The following is a 12,464-nucleotide window of genomic DNA, read 5'->3' as shown; positions in this document are numbered from 1 at the left end:
CTCTGGCATGCCAAGCTCAGTCAGCATCCAGGGTGGAGAACCACTAACAGCTGAGGCTTCCCGCTGTCTCGCCCTTTTCCTCCCCCTGCACGTGGGGTTAGATGCCCTCACTACTCTTTGAGACGCCACAGCAGACTTTTTCCAGGACTTGAAATAAAAATGTCAAAACAGAAAAAGTATTCCACAGATTTTTAAAACATTGAAAACCTGTCAACTTCTCAGTCTTCTGGGGCAATTTTCTCAGCCTACAGGGGAAAAAAACCATGAATTCCTACCTATAACACACACTCAGGTGAGCCGCCTAAAATGAACACACTGTAAAAATTTCCCAATGCCAAGTTATGTCAAGATCCTTTATTCCTTTTTGTTAAAACCAGTCACAACACTAAGCTTCTGGCCCATCCTGCTGATACACAAGCCACAAACGCTTGCTCAGCAGTTGAAGCCTTTAGTAGCATGTTTGAAAAGTGAATAAAAATCCATATAAAACAAATATTCAAATAGTTTCCATAGGAACACAGATAAGTGTGACCCCATCTCCCAGTCTTCCACATTGGTGCACCTGTGCCAACCCTACTCACATAGACATCTCAGAACTAGCAGTAATTAAGTTAAATGGTCCCCCCCAAACCCTTAAATCAAGCTAACTCGCAGTAAACAGCTATAAGAGTGGTATCTACACGTTAATACGCGTGGAAGCACAGGCTGCTGAGTGCCGCTTCATGCCGCTCTCCTGGGCACAGGACACGGGCAGGGGACCAACGTCTGGCTCCTCCACTCCAGGCGGGAAGTCCTGGGTCCGGATCTGCTGCATCAGTTGCCTGCAGGAGACAGAGGCGGCAGTCATAAACCCTGAGTCACCCGCTAACCGAGCGGCTCCACACTGTGCACACAGTAACTTATTCATGAGCCTATTTACATCTCTGGTTACTATGTCATCAGGAAGCAATTCAATGTAGTACTACAGCAAGCATTTCTTCGGAACCATCTTTTTGGTAAGAAGGAAACCACAAGTCACATGCACTAATTAAAGTATTCTAGGTACAGAAATAGACTGACCAGTCTTTTCTAAATCAACTGTGCCTTAAAATTCTGTAACTATATACACATCACTATTACTGGAGGAATTTTCCTTTCGTTGTAATTATTCTAAAATTTCTAAAGCATATATTCTTAATATGAGGAGAAAAACAAGAAATAATTGTTAGTATTTAATTCTAAGCAATTTCTTAATTCTGTTAGACAAGAACAAGCATAATCAACCCTGGAAGGTACCTAATTCTTTATCAGAACCAAACACACACTGTCACTAACCACGTTGGCCCTGACATCACGTAGTAGATGGTGGGTCTCTGGAATCCATTGAAGGTGGAAGCAGCAGCAACAGTGTAAGCACCCATGTTCTCAAAGAGCATCCAATCGCCCACATGCATCTCGGGCAGGTTACAGCGCTCAACAATGCGGTCCAGGCCGTCACAGGTGGGTCCCCAGATGCTGGATGAATAATACTTCTCGTCTGGTTTGGGTCTCTACATTTGAGAGAGATACACACCTGCTTACACTTGTTCTGACCAGTCATCTTTCAACTGGTGTATACAACATATTTGGAAGGTACCTTCTGCAGAAGAGGCTTCACGTGTGCGTGATCGTAAAGGATACAGTTGAATGACCCATATACTCCATCGTTCACGTAATACATAAATGTCCGTTCACTTGACTCCTCTTCATCTAGAAAAGCAAATTTAAAGAAAGAAGAAAATAATTAGAAAAGCAGTAAGTCTCAATTACCACTTTACCATTTTAGGTACGAACTTTCAGTATATATATATATATATATATATGCAATGATTAAATCTTTGTACCTACCATCAGAGCCTGTCTGTTCCTTTAATACAAGTTTTTTGGCAATAATATTAACTGCAAGTGTGAAAGCTGATGCAACATAGTATCTGCCTGGCTCAGCTATGATTCTCACTCCAGAGTCTGACGGAAAATACTTGTCCAATGCTGGGTTGATTACACTGGTGATCTACCAGAGTGAGACAGAAAAGAGCAGTTGGTCATCAAGGAGAACTCACATGGAGCAGTGCTTTGAAACACACAAACATCAAAAACATTGAGAGCTGCCATCAGCAGAGGTTTATCTTCAAACAGCAAAAGATAAACACCTCCCTGAAAACCAGTCAGCATATCCTATGGTTTCATTTTGATTCCCCTCAAGACTTTTTACTCTTTAATAAGGTGTTATGGTGTGATTTTATTAAGCAATGGGACAAATTTATTATCAGTGCCTAAATATTTTTATCTAACATATAAATATATACTAACAAGGTAAACTCTGTATTCTTCCTATTCACATAAATTTTAACAAAGAATATAGATTTTGTAAGTGGCAATAATGGCTTACCTTCTTAAATGACTAAAAAACAATCTTCTATCGGGTGGAGAGGGAGGTGGGAGGGGGGATTGGGATGGGGAATACATGTAAATCCATGGCTAATTCATTTCAATGTATAACAAAAACTACTGTAATGATGTAAAGTAATTAGCCTCCAACTAATAAAAATTTAAAAAAAATTAAAAAAAAAAAGAAAAAAAAATAAATAAAAAACAATCTTCTAAGTAAAGGAAGCACAAAATCTAGCCAATGTACTAAAGTCAGCAGGTTCTCTTAACTCCACAGTGACAGTCCTAAATTTTCCTAAGACTTCTGAAAATATTGGCTCATGTTCTTTTAGAAAACCAGTAAGATAATACAGGGCTTCCCTGGTGGCCCAGAGAGTAAAGAATCTGCCTGCAACGCACAAGACCTAGGTTTGATCCCTGGCTCGAGACGATTCCCGGAGAAGGAACTGGCTACCCACTCCAGGATTTCTGCCTGGAGAATTCCACAGACAGAGGAACCTGGCAGGCTACAGTCCATGGGGTCACAAAGAGTTGGACACAACTGAGTGACTAATTTACTAACATAATACAATTTTAAATAGCACAGAAGTCATTCAAAATACCAGAACAAGTCATTCAAAATACCACACCAAGACATTTGCTTCCATGTTTGTACAGTCCCTTTTGGTTACTAGTTTTAACATTTAAGTTTTGAAATATTTCAAAAAAGGAACCTACTAAGAGCTACAGATTGTAATTTTGTTATAAATTACCTCTTCAAATTTAAGCTTCACATCCTCAGATCCAGGAAAGCCACCACCAATATCAAGCAGATACATGTTGAAACCAACCTCGGCCTAGTGTCAAGAAAATTAAGTCAATCAGCCAGATTCATTAACAAGTCATGAAAAATGCATGCAGCAGGTTAATGTTGAATATGTAATATGAGATGACTCTTACAAAGGTCAATTCTAGAACTGGGACTAGTTGTTAATGCCATCCCTGCCCTCCTTCTCACACATGGGGCTCATAGATACTCACGCCCATGTCAAAGACACAGCGGGCATCAGAGATGGCTTGCACAAAGGTCTCAGGATCAGTACAGCCACTTCCCACGTGGAAGCTGGTGTCAAAAACAAAACAAAACAAAAAATACGCTATTTCTTACTATTTCTGGAAATAACTATTCATGGTGGGAGAAAACTTATAAAACTTGTATTGTCTAATACTTCATCTCCACCTGTGCCATCACCAAGATCTCACCTGACACCAATGACATCAATATCTAGCTCTTTCGCCCGTTCCAAAAGAAGCCTGCTGGTTTTAAGCGTGGCACCAAATTTGACACTGAGGCGACAGACTGCTTTGGAATCATCAGTGGCAATACGCAAAACCAACCTAGAAGCAAGAAAAGTATATCAAATTTCCCACCGACACAAGATCACCTACAGCCGTGGTTAAAATAAGACTCCTTGGCTCTGATACCCTGTGGTCTAATTTGGTACACAGATAATTTACTAGTATGGAAATCTAACAACTGGAAATTTGAGTTTGTTCACATTATACATGTCCTGTATCTGATCCACCCTCAAATGGAGTAACTCACTTGGCCTTTGGATGTGCCCTGGCAACTTTCATCAGCTCAACTTCACTATCAAAAGTCATCATCTGGACTCCGTTATTGGCAGCGTACTTAATCTGAGACACTTGTTTACACGGATTTGCATAGATAATCCTCTCTGGGGGCACCCCGAGACTCTGCACCAATTGTATTTCAGTCTGAAAAAGAAGAGGTATTTACACACGTAGCTAATATATGGAAACGCTGGCACCATGCCCACTCTCTTTAGCATCCTCTGCTCAAGCAAAGCAATTCTGATCTGCCCTGCTGGGAGCACCAGGGCCATTACAGACATCATTTGAGTTCTGCTGCTTTTGCTCACCTTGCTGGCACAGTCAAATCCTGTCCCAATGGCAGCGAGTGTCTTCACTATCGTTCTGCTATCATTGCATTTGACTGCATAAAAGGGGGTGACCCGAGGAAGAGCTTTCAACCATCTCAGATGTTTCTTCAGAATGTCTCCCAGGTCCGCAACATAGAAGGCATCCTTATCATCCTGCAGTAAGAGTGGTTACAGAAGACCCATCAGCAATTTAACAGATGTGACCAAGGCACAGCCTTCCCTTCTCTTGCCCATCATTCTCATGAACCCTACTCTAATCAATCATGGACATGATAATCACTATTGTCACTGGAGGATCTGCAGCCAATTAAATTCTCAATTCCCGAACAAGACATTTCCATAAGACCCCTCTGAAGTTTCCCATTCATCTGCCTAAACATTCTCAAAGCTGCACTACCAACACGGACTTCACATATACTTACAGAAGAAGAAACTTCATTAATTTTTTGGTCCAGAATGTCCTTGGCAGTAAAGCCTTCATCCAAGAAATGGCAGTCAAACTCTTCATTACTAAAGCTGTTCATGGTTTTTTGATGTCTTTTTGAGACACAACAAACTGCAAATAGAGCAGACAAATCTACTCAGAAGTCTTATTAATACTTAGTAACTCCTAAGATAAACTTGCAACAATCACAAATACTTACATAGAAAACTTAAGAGATGGAATTTAAAGGGATTATGCCCACTTTTCACAAAGGCAATTTTCCAGGAATTCCAAGTCCACTGAAGATGTGTGTGCTCTCTGTGCAGCAGTGGAAATGTTTGATAAACACACAATCTGCTGTTCACCTTCAGAACACATTAAATTGGAAGATCAGGTATTGACAGCACACACACAACACAAGCAGGGCTACTAAAGCACCCTCCAGACAGCTCACTCCCTGGGTTTGGAAATCCCATTATTCCTAGGTTTAAGTCCCATGATTCTATAAATCTCAATGGAATAAGGACCTCACAGACTCAACACTAGAGTTTTTCACACTCAACTTCCATACATAATATTGTACTTAGTCACTCAGTCGTGCTTGACTCTTTGTGACCCCATGGACTGTAGCCCGCCAGGCTCCTCTGTCCATGGGATTCTCCAGGCAAGAAAACTGGAGTGGATTGCCATACCCTTCTTCAGAGAATCTTCCCGACCCAGGGATGGAACCCATGCATTGCAGGCGGATTCTTTACCAGCTGCGCTACCAAGGAAACCCATATATAGTACTGTCCACCTCAAAAAAGGCACTCCAAACATCCCTGCTAAAAAATGCAGAATACAGGTTTCAGAAACTTTCCTGGACTTAGTCCACTGAGAAGGAAAAAGCTTCATGACAGTTAGCTTACTTTATTTCAGACCTGTTTTTCTTTAGAAGGTTAAAACACTATTATAGCAATTTTGCAAAGCTGCCATATAAACACCTTGCTATTCCCTACATCAGCTTAGTCTTTTACAGAAGAACTTTTAGTGACCAACAGACATTGTTAACAATTTACTGAGTGCTCTAAATTCTCCTGGGATATGAGCTAATTTTCATGCTAGGCATGTGTTTTTTTAAAAAATGCAATCTAAAAAAATCAACAGAATATATTATAGCTGCTGCATCTGAATGGCAATCGATATTCTAAAACCAGCACTGCCTATTCAACTAGCAATTCTGGGAATCCCAACTATCCTCACAGGCACTCTAACTTACATGCTTGGCTATGAATGATAATCACCTGGGAATCATTCTCAACTATGAATTACAAGAATTAGCAAACAATTTATGAATAAGCAAAAATAAAGCTCGTTTAACCATCAAAGTCATTGTCCTTGGCATTCACAAAATGTGACACTGGTCAATGAGTTACCTTAAAATTATTATTTTAATCTATTTAATCTCTGATAGGGAGGGCATCTTTTCCACTGTGCAACCCGCTTCAGTGCCTGCAGCCCACTGGCAGAGGCCAGGCAATGGTTCGGGGCCGCGTTTGCTCTGGCATAGGACACTATGAGAGGCCCAGGGGGACGAGCCTGCCATAAATCCAAACCCATGCATCGGAGAACTTGCAAGACTTGATCTAATGTGACTTGCTGGCTTTGTCAACCTCCTAGTTTCCTAATTCGCCCTTAGGGGAAGGGAACAAACTAACCCGCCAGCACACACATTCTGTCTACATAAGTAATATTTAAATAGGGTCACCAGTGATAGACTGGGCCATTTAGGGTCTTTAAAAAAAAAAGAAAAAAGACAACATTCAGGCTTAAATTTAGCAAGTGTGTGTTTCTCAGAAGCACACCACTATTAAGTATTTTGCTTCCTTGTATCTTTCAAAGCTTTACTTCAGTAACTTTTGATACAGAGATTTCACCCTAGAACACCTTTGGGTGTTCTTTCTGTATGGCTAAATTAAAAATGACATGGATTAGCAAAACATGGTCCTTCTCTGGTATGAAATTCTTTCTTGCCAATTGGGAAACGTTAAGACAGGTACTAATTCAAACTGCAATTGAAAATTTTACAAATCGATTAAATTTTAGGTTTGAATGAAATTAGCACATTCTGTCCTCCCTACTAGACACTCCTAAGAGGTTCTGCTCCCCACACCTCCCCTCATTATTTCGGATTTTCAAACAGTCGGCCGTTTGGGGAAAATCTTGGGACTGGCTCCTACGTCTTAGTCGTTCGCCTGACCTTAATAATCTAAGGACTTTTCTTAAATCACTAAGTCATTGAAAGATTCCGTCAACATTTCTAAGCCCGGCCGAACAGTATCAGTTACACTCGGGTTATCTCAACTCTAGCGATCTGAGTGGCTTTCTATATTGGGTCATTCGCTCTGTACACACGGCAAGGAAAAGGGAAAAAAGAAAAACTAAAATATAAAAGAAAATTCCAGGGCAACACGGTGGAACGGCACGGCACGTGCACGAGCGGCCGGCACCCCGAGACCTGTGCCGGGTTCGCCTCCTGCACCTGCTGCCGGACCACCACATGGGTTTAAAAAAAAATAGCGGCTGAAGGGTTGAGCTTCTCAAAGAGCTTCCGGCTCAGAACACCCTCACTGACGTGGTTCAGAAAAGGTGAACCCTGGGCCGTTCCAGCGCCAGGTTGCCCTTGAGCCGGAAGGGGTCGGGGCCCGGCTCCACCCGGGACCCCCAGGGCCGACGGGCCGGGCTCTGCGACCACGTGTCCTCGCAGCTCCAGGCGGCCGGTCTGCTCCGGCCTCCGGGACACGTGGCCGTCACCCCCCGCGCCCGCCCGCCCGCCCGCCCGCCGGCCTCCCTACCGCCCGGACGCGACCCCTCTTACCTCAGAGCGCAGGGGCGCGGGGGGCCGACCCCATGGAGACAACTCGCCGCCGAGCGCTGCAGGACCCGCCGGCCGCCCCGCCGCCCCCGTCAGCCGCTCGCCCGGCCGCCCGCCGCCTCGCTCCCTCCCGCGGAGGACCGCCGGCCCGAGGTGGCGCCGGAGCGCTGGCAGAGGGGCGGCGGCGGCGGAGGCTGAGAGGGAACTGACAAAGCCCTGCGCGCCGCCGCGCCGCTACTTATAGCGCCGCGCGTGTCGTCATGGAGACGCACCAGCTCAAACCAGCCGCGATCGGTTCCGTCCGGGCGTCCTCCCAGGGAGGGGGAGGGGCCAACCCGGGACTGGGAGAGGGAGGGGCGGGGGGGCGCCTGCGGCGCCCAGCCCCGCCCAACCCCGCCCCTCCCGGGCCCGCCGCCGGCCCGAGCATGCGCACCAGCCGCGGGCCCCCGGGGCTCCGCTCGCCTGGCCGGCCGCCTAGGGCGGGGAGCGGCTCGCACGCCAGCCGAAGGATTGCAAAACCTGCCTCTGACCGCCCGCCGGATGGCAGCGTGTGCGCCAAGCCAGCGCTCTCCTTCCACCTGGCATCAAATGCCGCGTGCCCTCCGGCAGAGAACGGAAATCGCTGGGCGCGAGCGGGCCACGTGGACCCTACCTGGCGGACCCCGGGCCCTTTCTTTCTGCGGGACGTCTGCATATGCCGGTGGGAGGACCTGGAGGTGATCGTGGCGCAGCTCTACCCCACGAAGAACAGGGGCAGGAGGCAGAAGGGGCAGCGGTCAGCGGGCAAATTAAGAGGCACAGCTCTGGGCAGCTCTCGAGCCGCTGAGCGTATTGAACCGCGTCTGACATGTCCGGTTGTCTTCCTGGAAGGTAGCAGGAAGTCGAGGACAAGCGAAGAGGCATGTTGCGCTTGTTAAGCCAGAGACTCGTCTAAGGGCGTTAGGGCAAGGGGTGGGAGGTAACAGGTCTGCAAGCCACCGGGCGATCCACAGTCCTTTGTATTGTTGTTCAGTCGCTCAGTCGTTTCCAACTCTGCGACCCCAGGGACTGCAGCACACCAGGCTTCTCTGTCCTTCACCATCTCCTGGAGCTTGCTCAGACTCCTGTTGGTTAAGTCGCTGATGCCATCCAGCCATCTCATCCTCTATCGTCCCCGTCTCCTCCTGCCTTCAGTCTTTCCCAGCATTGGGGTCTTTTTGTAATCACTGGGCTCATCAAATCAGGTGGCCAAAGTATTGGAGCTTTAGCCTCAGTCCTTCCAGGGTTTATTTCCTTTAGGATGGACTGGTTGGATCTCCTTGCAGTCCAAGGGACTCTCAAGAGTCTTCTCCAACACCACAGTTCGAAAGCATCAATTCGTCCGTGCTCAGCTTTCTTTATAGTCCAATTCTAACATCCATACATGACTACTGGGAAAACCATAGCTTTGACTATTCAGACCTTTGTTGGCAAAGTAATGTCTCCACTTTTTAATACACTGTCTAGGTTTGTCATAGCTTTTCTTCCAAGGAGCAAGCATCTTTTAATTTCATGGCTGCAGTCACCATCTGCAGTGATTTTGGAGCCTATGATAATAAAGTCTGTTACTGTATTGAGTGGTGCTTATCAATGACTTCTCTGAGGGCAGCTGTGATTGGCTCGCTTTGGGAGGGTTATGTGAGTCCCAACACAGCAACCGTGTCTATGGGAGGAATACATATGGCAAAAACTGGGAAATTAGGAGTCGCCAGGAGTGCAACTAAGACTCTGGTGGGGAACTGGCCTCTCTCAGATGCTTCCCACCCTCACCACCCCTGCCGACCTCAGGGAGGTACGTGGAGCACTTTTTCCCCCTTGCATTTAAAGTGTTCCTTCCCTTGTAGACAAAGTCCAACAGACACCATTATGTCCCAATGTAGGGTGTGACTGACCTGAGGGCTGCGGGTGGGAGTAAAAAGGTGTGAAACTAGCCCTAGCCACACAGTCAGTGCAGGGGACAAGCGTGGCACAGCTCAGTACTATAGTCTACCTTGGTCTCAACTTGCTGTGTGATCTTGGGTAAGTTACCTCCTTTCTCTGGGCCTCAGGAGAAAAGTGGACTAGATGATCCAAGGATCTTCACTGCTACGAAAACCTCCTTTGTGAAGAGTACTAGTTTGATGAATGCAGAAGTGAATGAGTAATCTAACTTTCCCTGGGCCATGCGTGGCTTCCACAGAATCAAGGAGACAACAGAAGAGGGTAAACAGCAGCGAGTCCCCGTACGTGAGGGGACATGACAGCTGCCTTTTCTCTTGGTCACCCTGATCAATTTCACCTTTACATAGTCCTTGAGCAAACACTGAGTACCAGGTACCACTAGGGAGAGGCGGGGTGGGGGGGCGGTTACTCTACCCCAGCAAGTTTAATTCCTAGGAGGGATTGAGATTAACAATGCAATAAACAGTCCCATCAGAGAACATTACAGCCCCGGGCACTCACTAAGTGGGACAGCTTCTCGGTGAACACTCTGAGATTTGTCCCGGCTCTGTGAAGAAACATTTTGTTCCAGTGACACGCAGATTTTTTTCCCTCAAACTCCGGAAGTCTCCCGGGTCCAGTGCCAAGGCCAAGAAGGAGCATTGTCTGTGCTGCCCGGCTCTCCCAGGCCCATCAATCAACCAGTCCTTATGGTGATCACTGTCCCCTGCTATTGGGCTTCCTTCCAGTGGGGGGAACCGGATGTCTCTGAGTATGGGCTCCTAGTGGGAGCCTTGTGTGGGGAGAAGGCCAGCCAGCCCCCCCTGCCCCCCCATCCTGCCGGCAGCTTGCTGTTCTGTGACCTTGGCCATCTCCTTGACCCTGTATGAGCCTCTCTGTCTCCAGCCATCAAGTTTCTGGCCCTGGTCTAGGGTCTCTTTCAACTCAGTCCTGTGATCATATTTTAGAACTAGGAGTATTCACTAGAACAAAGAGGCAAATTCTCAATTCAGGAAGCCAGGTGGTATGTCTCTCTGCCAGTCACACATGCCACTCCCGCATGGGTCACCCCCACACACGGGCTCTCCTGCCAGTCCACCTCTAACATAAAAACTGCATGTATGCTGCATAATCTGGGGAGGCCTGGCCATACCCAGATGACCCATCTTGACCCAGATGGGAAAACAGAAGCAAGAGAAGGAGGAGGTGCTGATTCCCTGAGGGCTGGCCCTGGGGCTGCAGGCAGACTCTTGGCTTTGGCCTTAGGCCTGGGAGTCAGCAGGCCTGAGTCATTAAACCCAGTTACTAATCTGGATCCAAGAAGATAAACCTACAGTGACTAAACCTGGTCTTGCTCAAATGCATGGCATTCTTGTCTTTCTGCATAAATTCCATAGACTTTATCTTCTCCCTTACAATTTTCTTTTTTTTCTTAAAGAAAAGCAGCAGATCCTTGCAAACTATGAAGTTACCCTTACATGGAGATAAGGTTTTTTTGTTTGGTGCAGAGGCAGTAACTTAGAGAAGCAAAAACATCAGAATGCACATGGGGCATGCCAATAAGATCAGTGACCTTAGTCATCCCACCTCAGTTCTGGTACCAACGCCAATTATTTTAGCTGCCTTCAGCACCTAGCTCATCATGAAACCCTGAGCATCACTTCTGCTCTCTGGATCTCAAGGCCTTTCGGTAAAGTGTTCTCTGGCTGGACTGGACTGGTTCAAAGCTCTGATGTTCTAAGAATCTCTGACTTATTTTACAAAGAACTGTATAAATCTGCTGACCACGTTTTCTGACACCAAAAGTGAGGACGTATCTGGCACAAAAGGTGTTTTTTCTTAGGTTATTTACCTGAAAGGACTAATAAAGGTACATGATGATTACAAATGCAAGGAGTCATCTTTACTGAACAGAAGTAACATCAAAGACGATGGTCAGCAAGAATTTATGTATCCGTGTCCTCAATATTGGAACAGTCAACATATAGAATTTTTTGGAAAATGGGTTTGTGTCTGGTCCACGTGTCCATGGTCATATTCCACACCAAGTTTCTTCCCAGGAGTGTAGTAAGAGTTGACTGTGGAGTGAGGTTCGTGACATCCGGCCACAGGAGGACGTTGGGACCTGTCCTGCCAGGGTGCCACTAACTCAGGGAAATGGGACTCAGTCACGGCACACGGCTAGTCACGTGTGGACATTTGACCAAAAATAGAGCTCGGAAGTTCAGTCACTCATTAACCCTCCAGCCCTGCCCTTGAGTTGTTTTAGGTGTTTCCAAAAGTCCAATCCACCCTCCGAGGCGGAAAGTGTATGTCTTTGCCAATTTCCAAATGATGTGCCTGGGGCAGCCGGGAGCTGCCAGGGAGGCCCTCCTCGCTCTGAACCACACAGGCGTCATCGGAGAAGTGGAGCATCCCCAAAAATACCTGTCAGAAGCCAAAGACACCAGTGGAAACCCCAGGACGTTTGTGTTACGAAGCACTGTTGCATCACCGCCCCACCCAGCCTCCGCCCTGGTGCGGCTCCCTGGGAGGTGCTGGGACAAGGGCCACCTGGCAGGAAGTGGGTCAGGGCCTCCGGGAGCCCAGCAGGGCCCTGCGGCTGGTCAGTGGCCACACGGTACATTGCAGAGAAGAGGTGGCCTCTGTCCAGGGCTTGAAGCAGGCGCTCACTTGCCTGGCGCATTGATTGTAGCGATGCTTTGCTTCCCCTCGCCTGCCTTTTCAGCGGACAGAAGTCAGAGTCTGAGGAAGCGTGTGCCTTGCTAGCTTCGGACACTCCACCTACCTCAGATGTGGTTTCACAGCAGGATGGGTTTCAGATCTGACCAGCCATTTGTTTGAAATCCTTCACTGGTGGCCCTTGGTCCACAGGGTAAAGGCCTAACCCCTTAAGCTG

The 12,464-nt window shown here is 47.0% G+C and overlaps 1 protein-coding gene and 1 non-coding gene across 3 annotated transcripts; both read right to left on the bottom strand.

Annotated features, from left to right (window-relative positions):
- Positions 1 to 332: 332 nt before the first annotated feature.
- ODC1 (ornithine decarboxylase 1) lies at positions 333 to 7,915 on the bottom strand. Of its 2 annotated transcripts, none has more exons than XM_070451723.1 (12): positions 7,631 to 7,915; positions 4,994 to 5,138; positions 4,772 to 4,926; positions 4,329 to 4,502; positions 3,992 to 4,164; positions 3,649 to 3,783; positions 3,427 to 3,508; positions 3,159 to 3,242; positions 1,867 to 2,029; positions 1,616 to 1,728; positions 1,315 to 1,529; positions 333 to 821 (listed from the first exon to the last, which is right to left on the bottom strand). In XM_070451723.1, the coding sequence occupies exons 3-12, from the start codon at positions 4,871 to 4,873 to the stop codon at positions 677 to 679; spliced, it is 1,386 nt and encodes a 461-aa protein (XP_070307824.1). In that variant the 5' UTR covers positions 4,874 to 4,926; positions 4,994 to 5,138; positions 7,631 to 7,915; the 3' UTR covers positions 333 to 676. The 2 variants fall into 2 exon arrangements, with proteins under 2 accessions (XP_070307824.1, XP_070307820.1); XM_070451719.1 differs by having other exon boundaries at positions 4,772 to 4,905; positions 7,631 to 7,914.
- Positions 6,242 to 6,374, bottom strand: LOC139031726 (small nucleolar RNA SNORA42/SNORA80 family). Its single transcript, XR_011484196.1, has one exon. It is a non-coding gene; the product is annotated as a small nucleolar RNA SNORA42/SNORA80 family (small nucleolar RNA).
- Positions 7,916 to 12,464: the final 4,549 nt, after the last annotated feature.

The sequence above is a fragment of the Odocoileus virginianus genome, chromosome 2, assembly GCF_023699985.2.
Source record: "Odocoileus virginianus isolate 20LAN1187 ecotype Illinois chromosome 2, Ovbor_1.2, whole genome shotgun sequence".
In the NCBI taxonomy this organism is placed as follows: Eukaryota; Metazoa; Chordata; class Mammalia; order Artiodactyla; family Cervidae; genus Odocoileus; species Odocoileus virginianus.
This window is presented reverse-complemented; position numbering and strand designations above follow the sequence as displayed.

Coding starts and splice junctions, on each gene's coding strand:
- ODC1 (XM_070451723.1), bottom strand. CDS start 4,873: ATGAACAGCTTTAGTAATGAAGAGTTTGACTGCCATTTCTTGGATGAA. Junction 4,165..4,328: donor GATTTGACTGTGCCAGCAAG/GTGAGCAAAAGC, acceptor CTTCTTTTTCAG/ACTGAAATACAATTGGTGCA. Junction 1,729..1,866: donor GGAACAGACAGGCTCTGATG/GTAGGTACAAAG, acceptor TTGCTTTTCTAG/ATGAAGAGGAGTCAAGTGAA.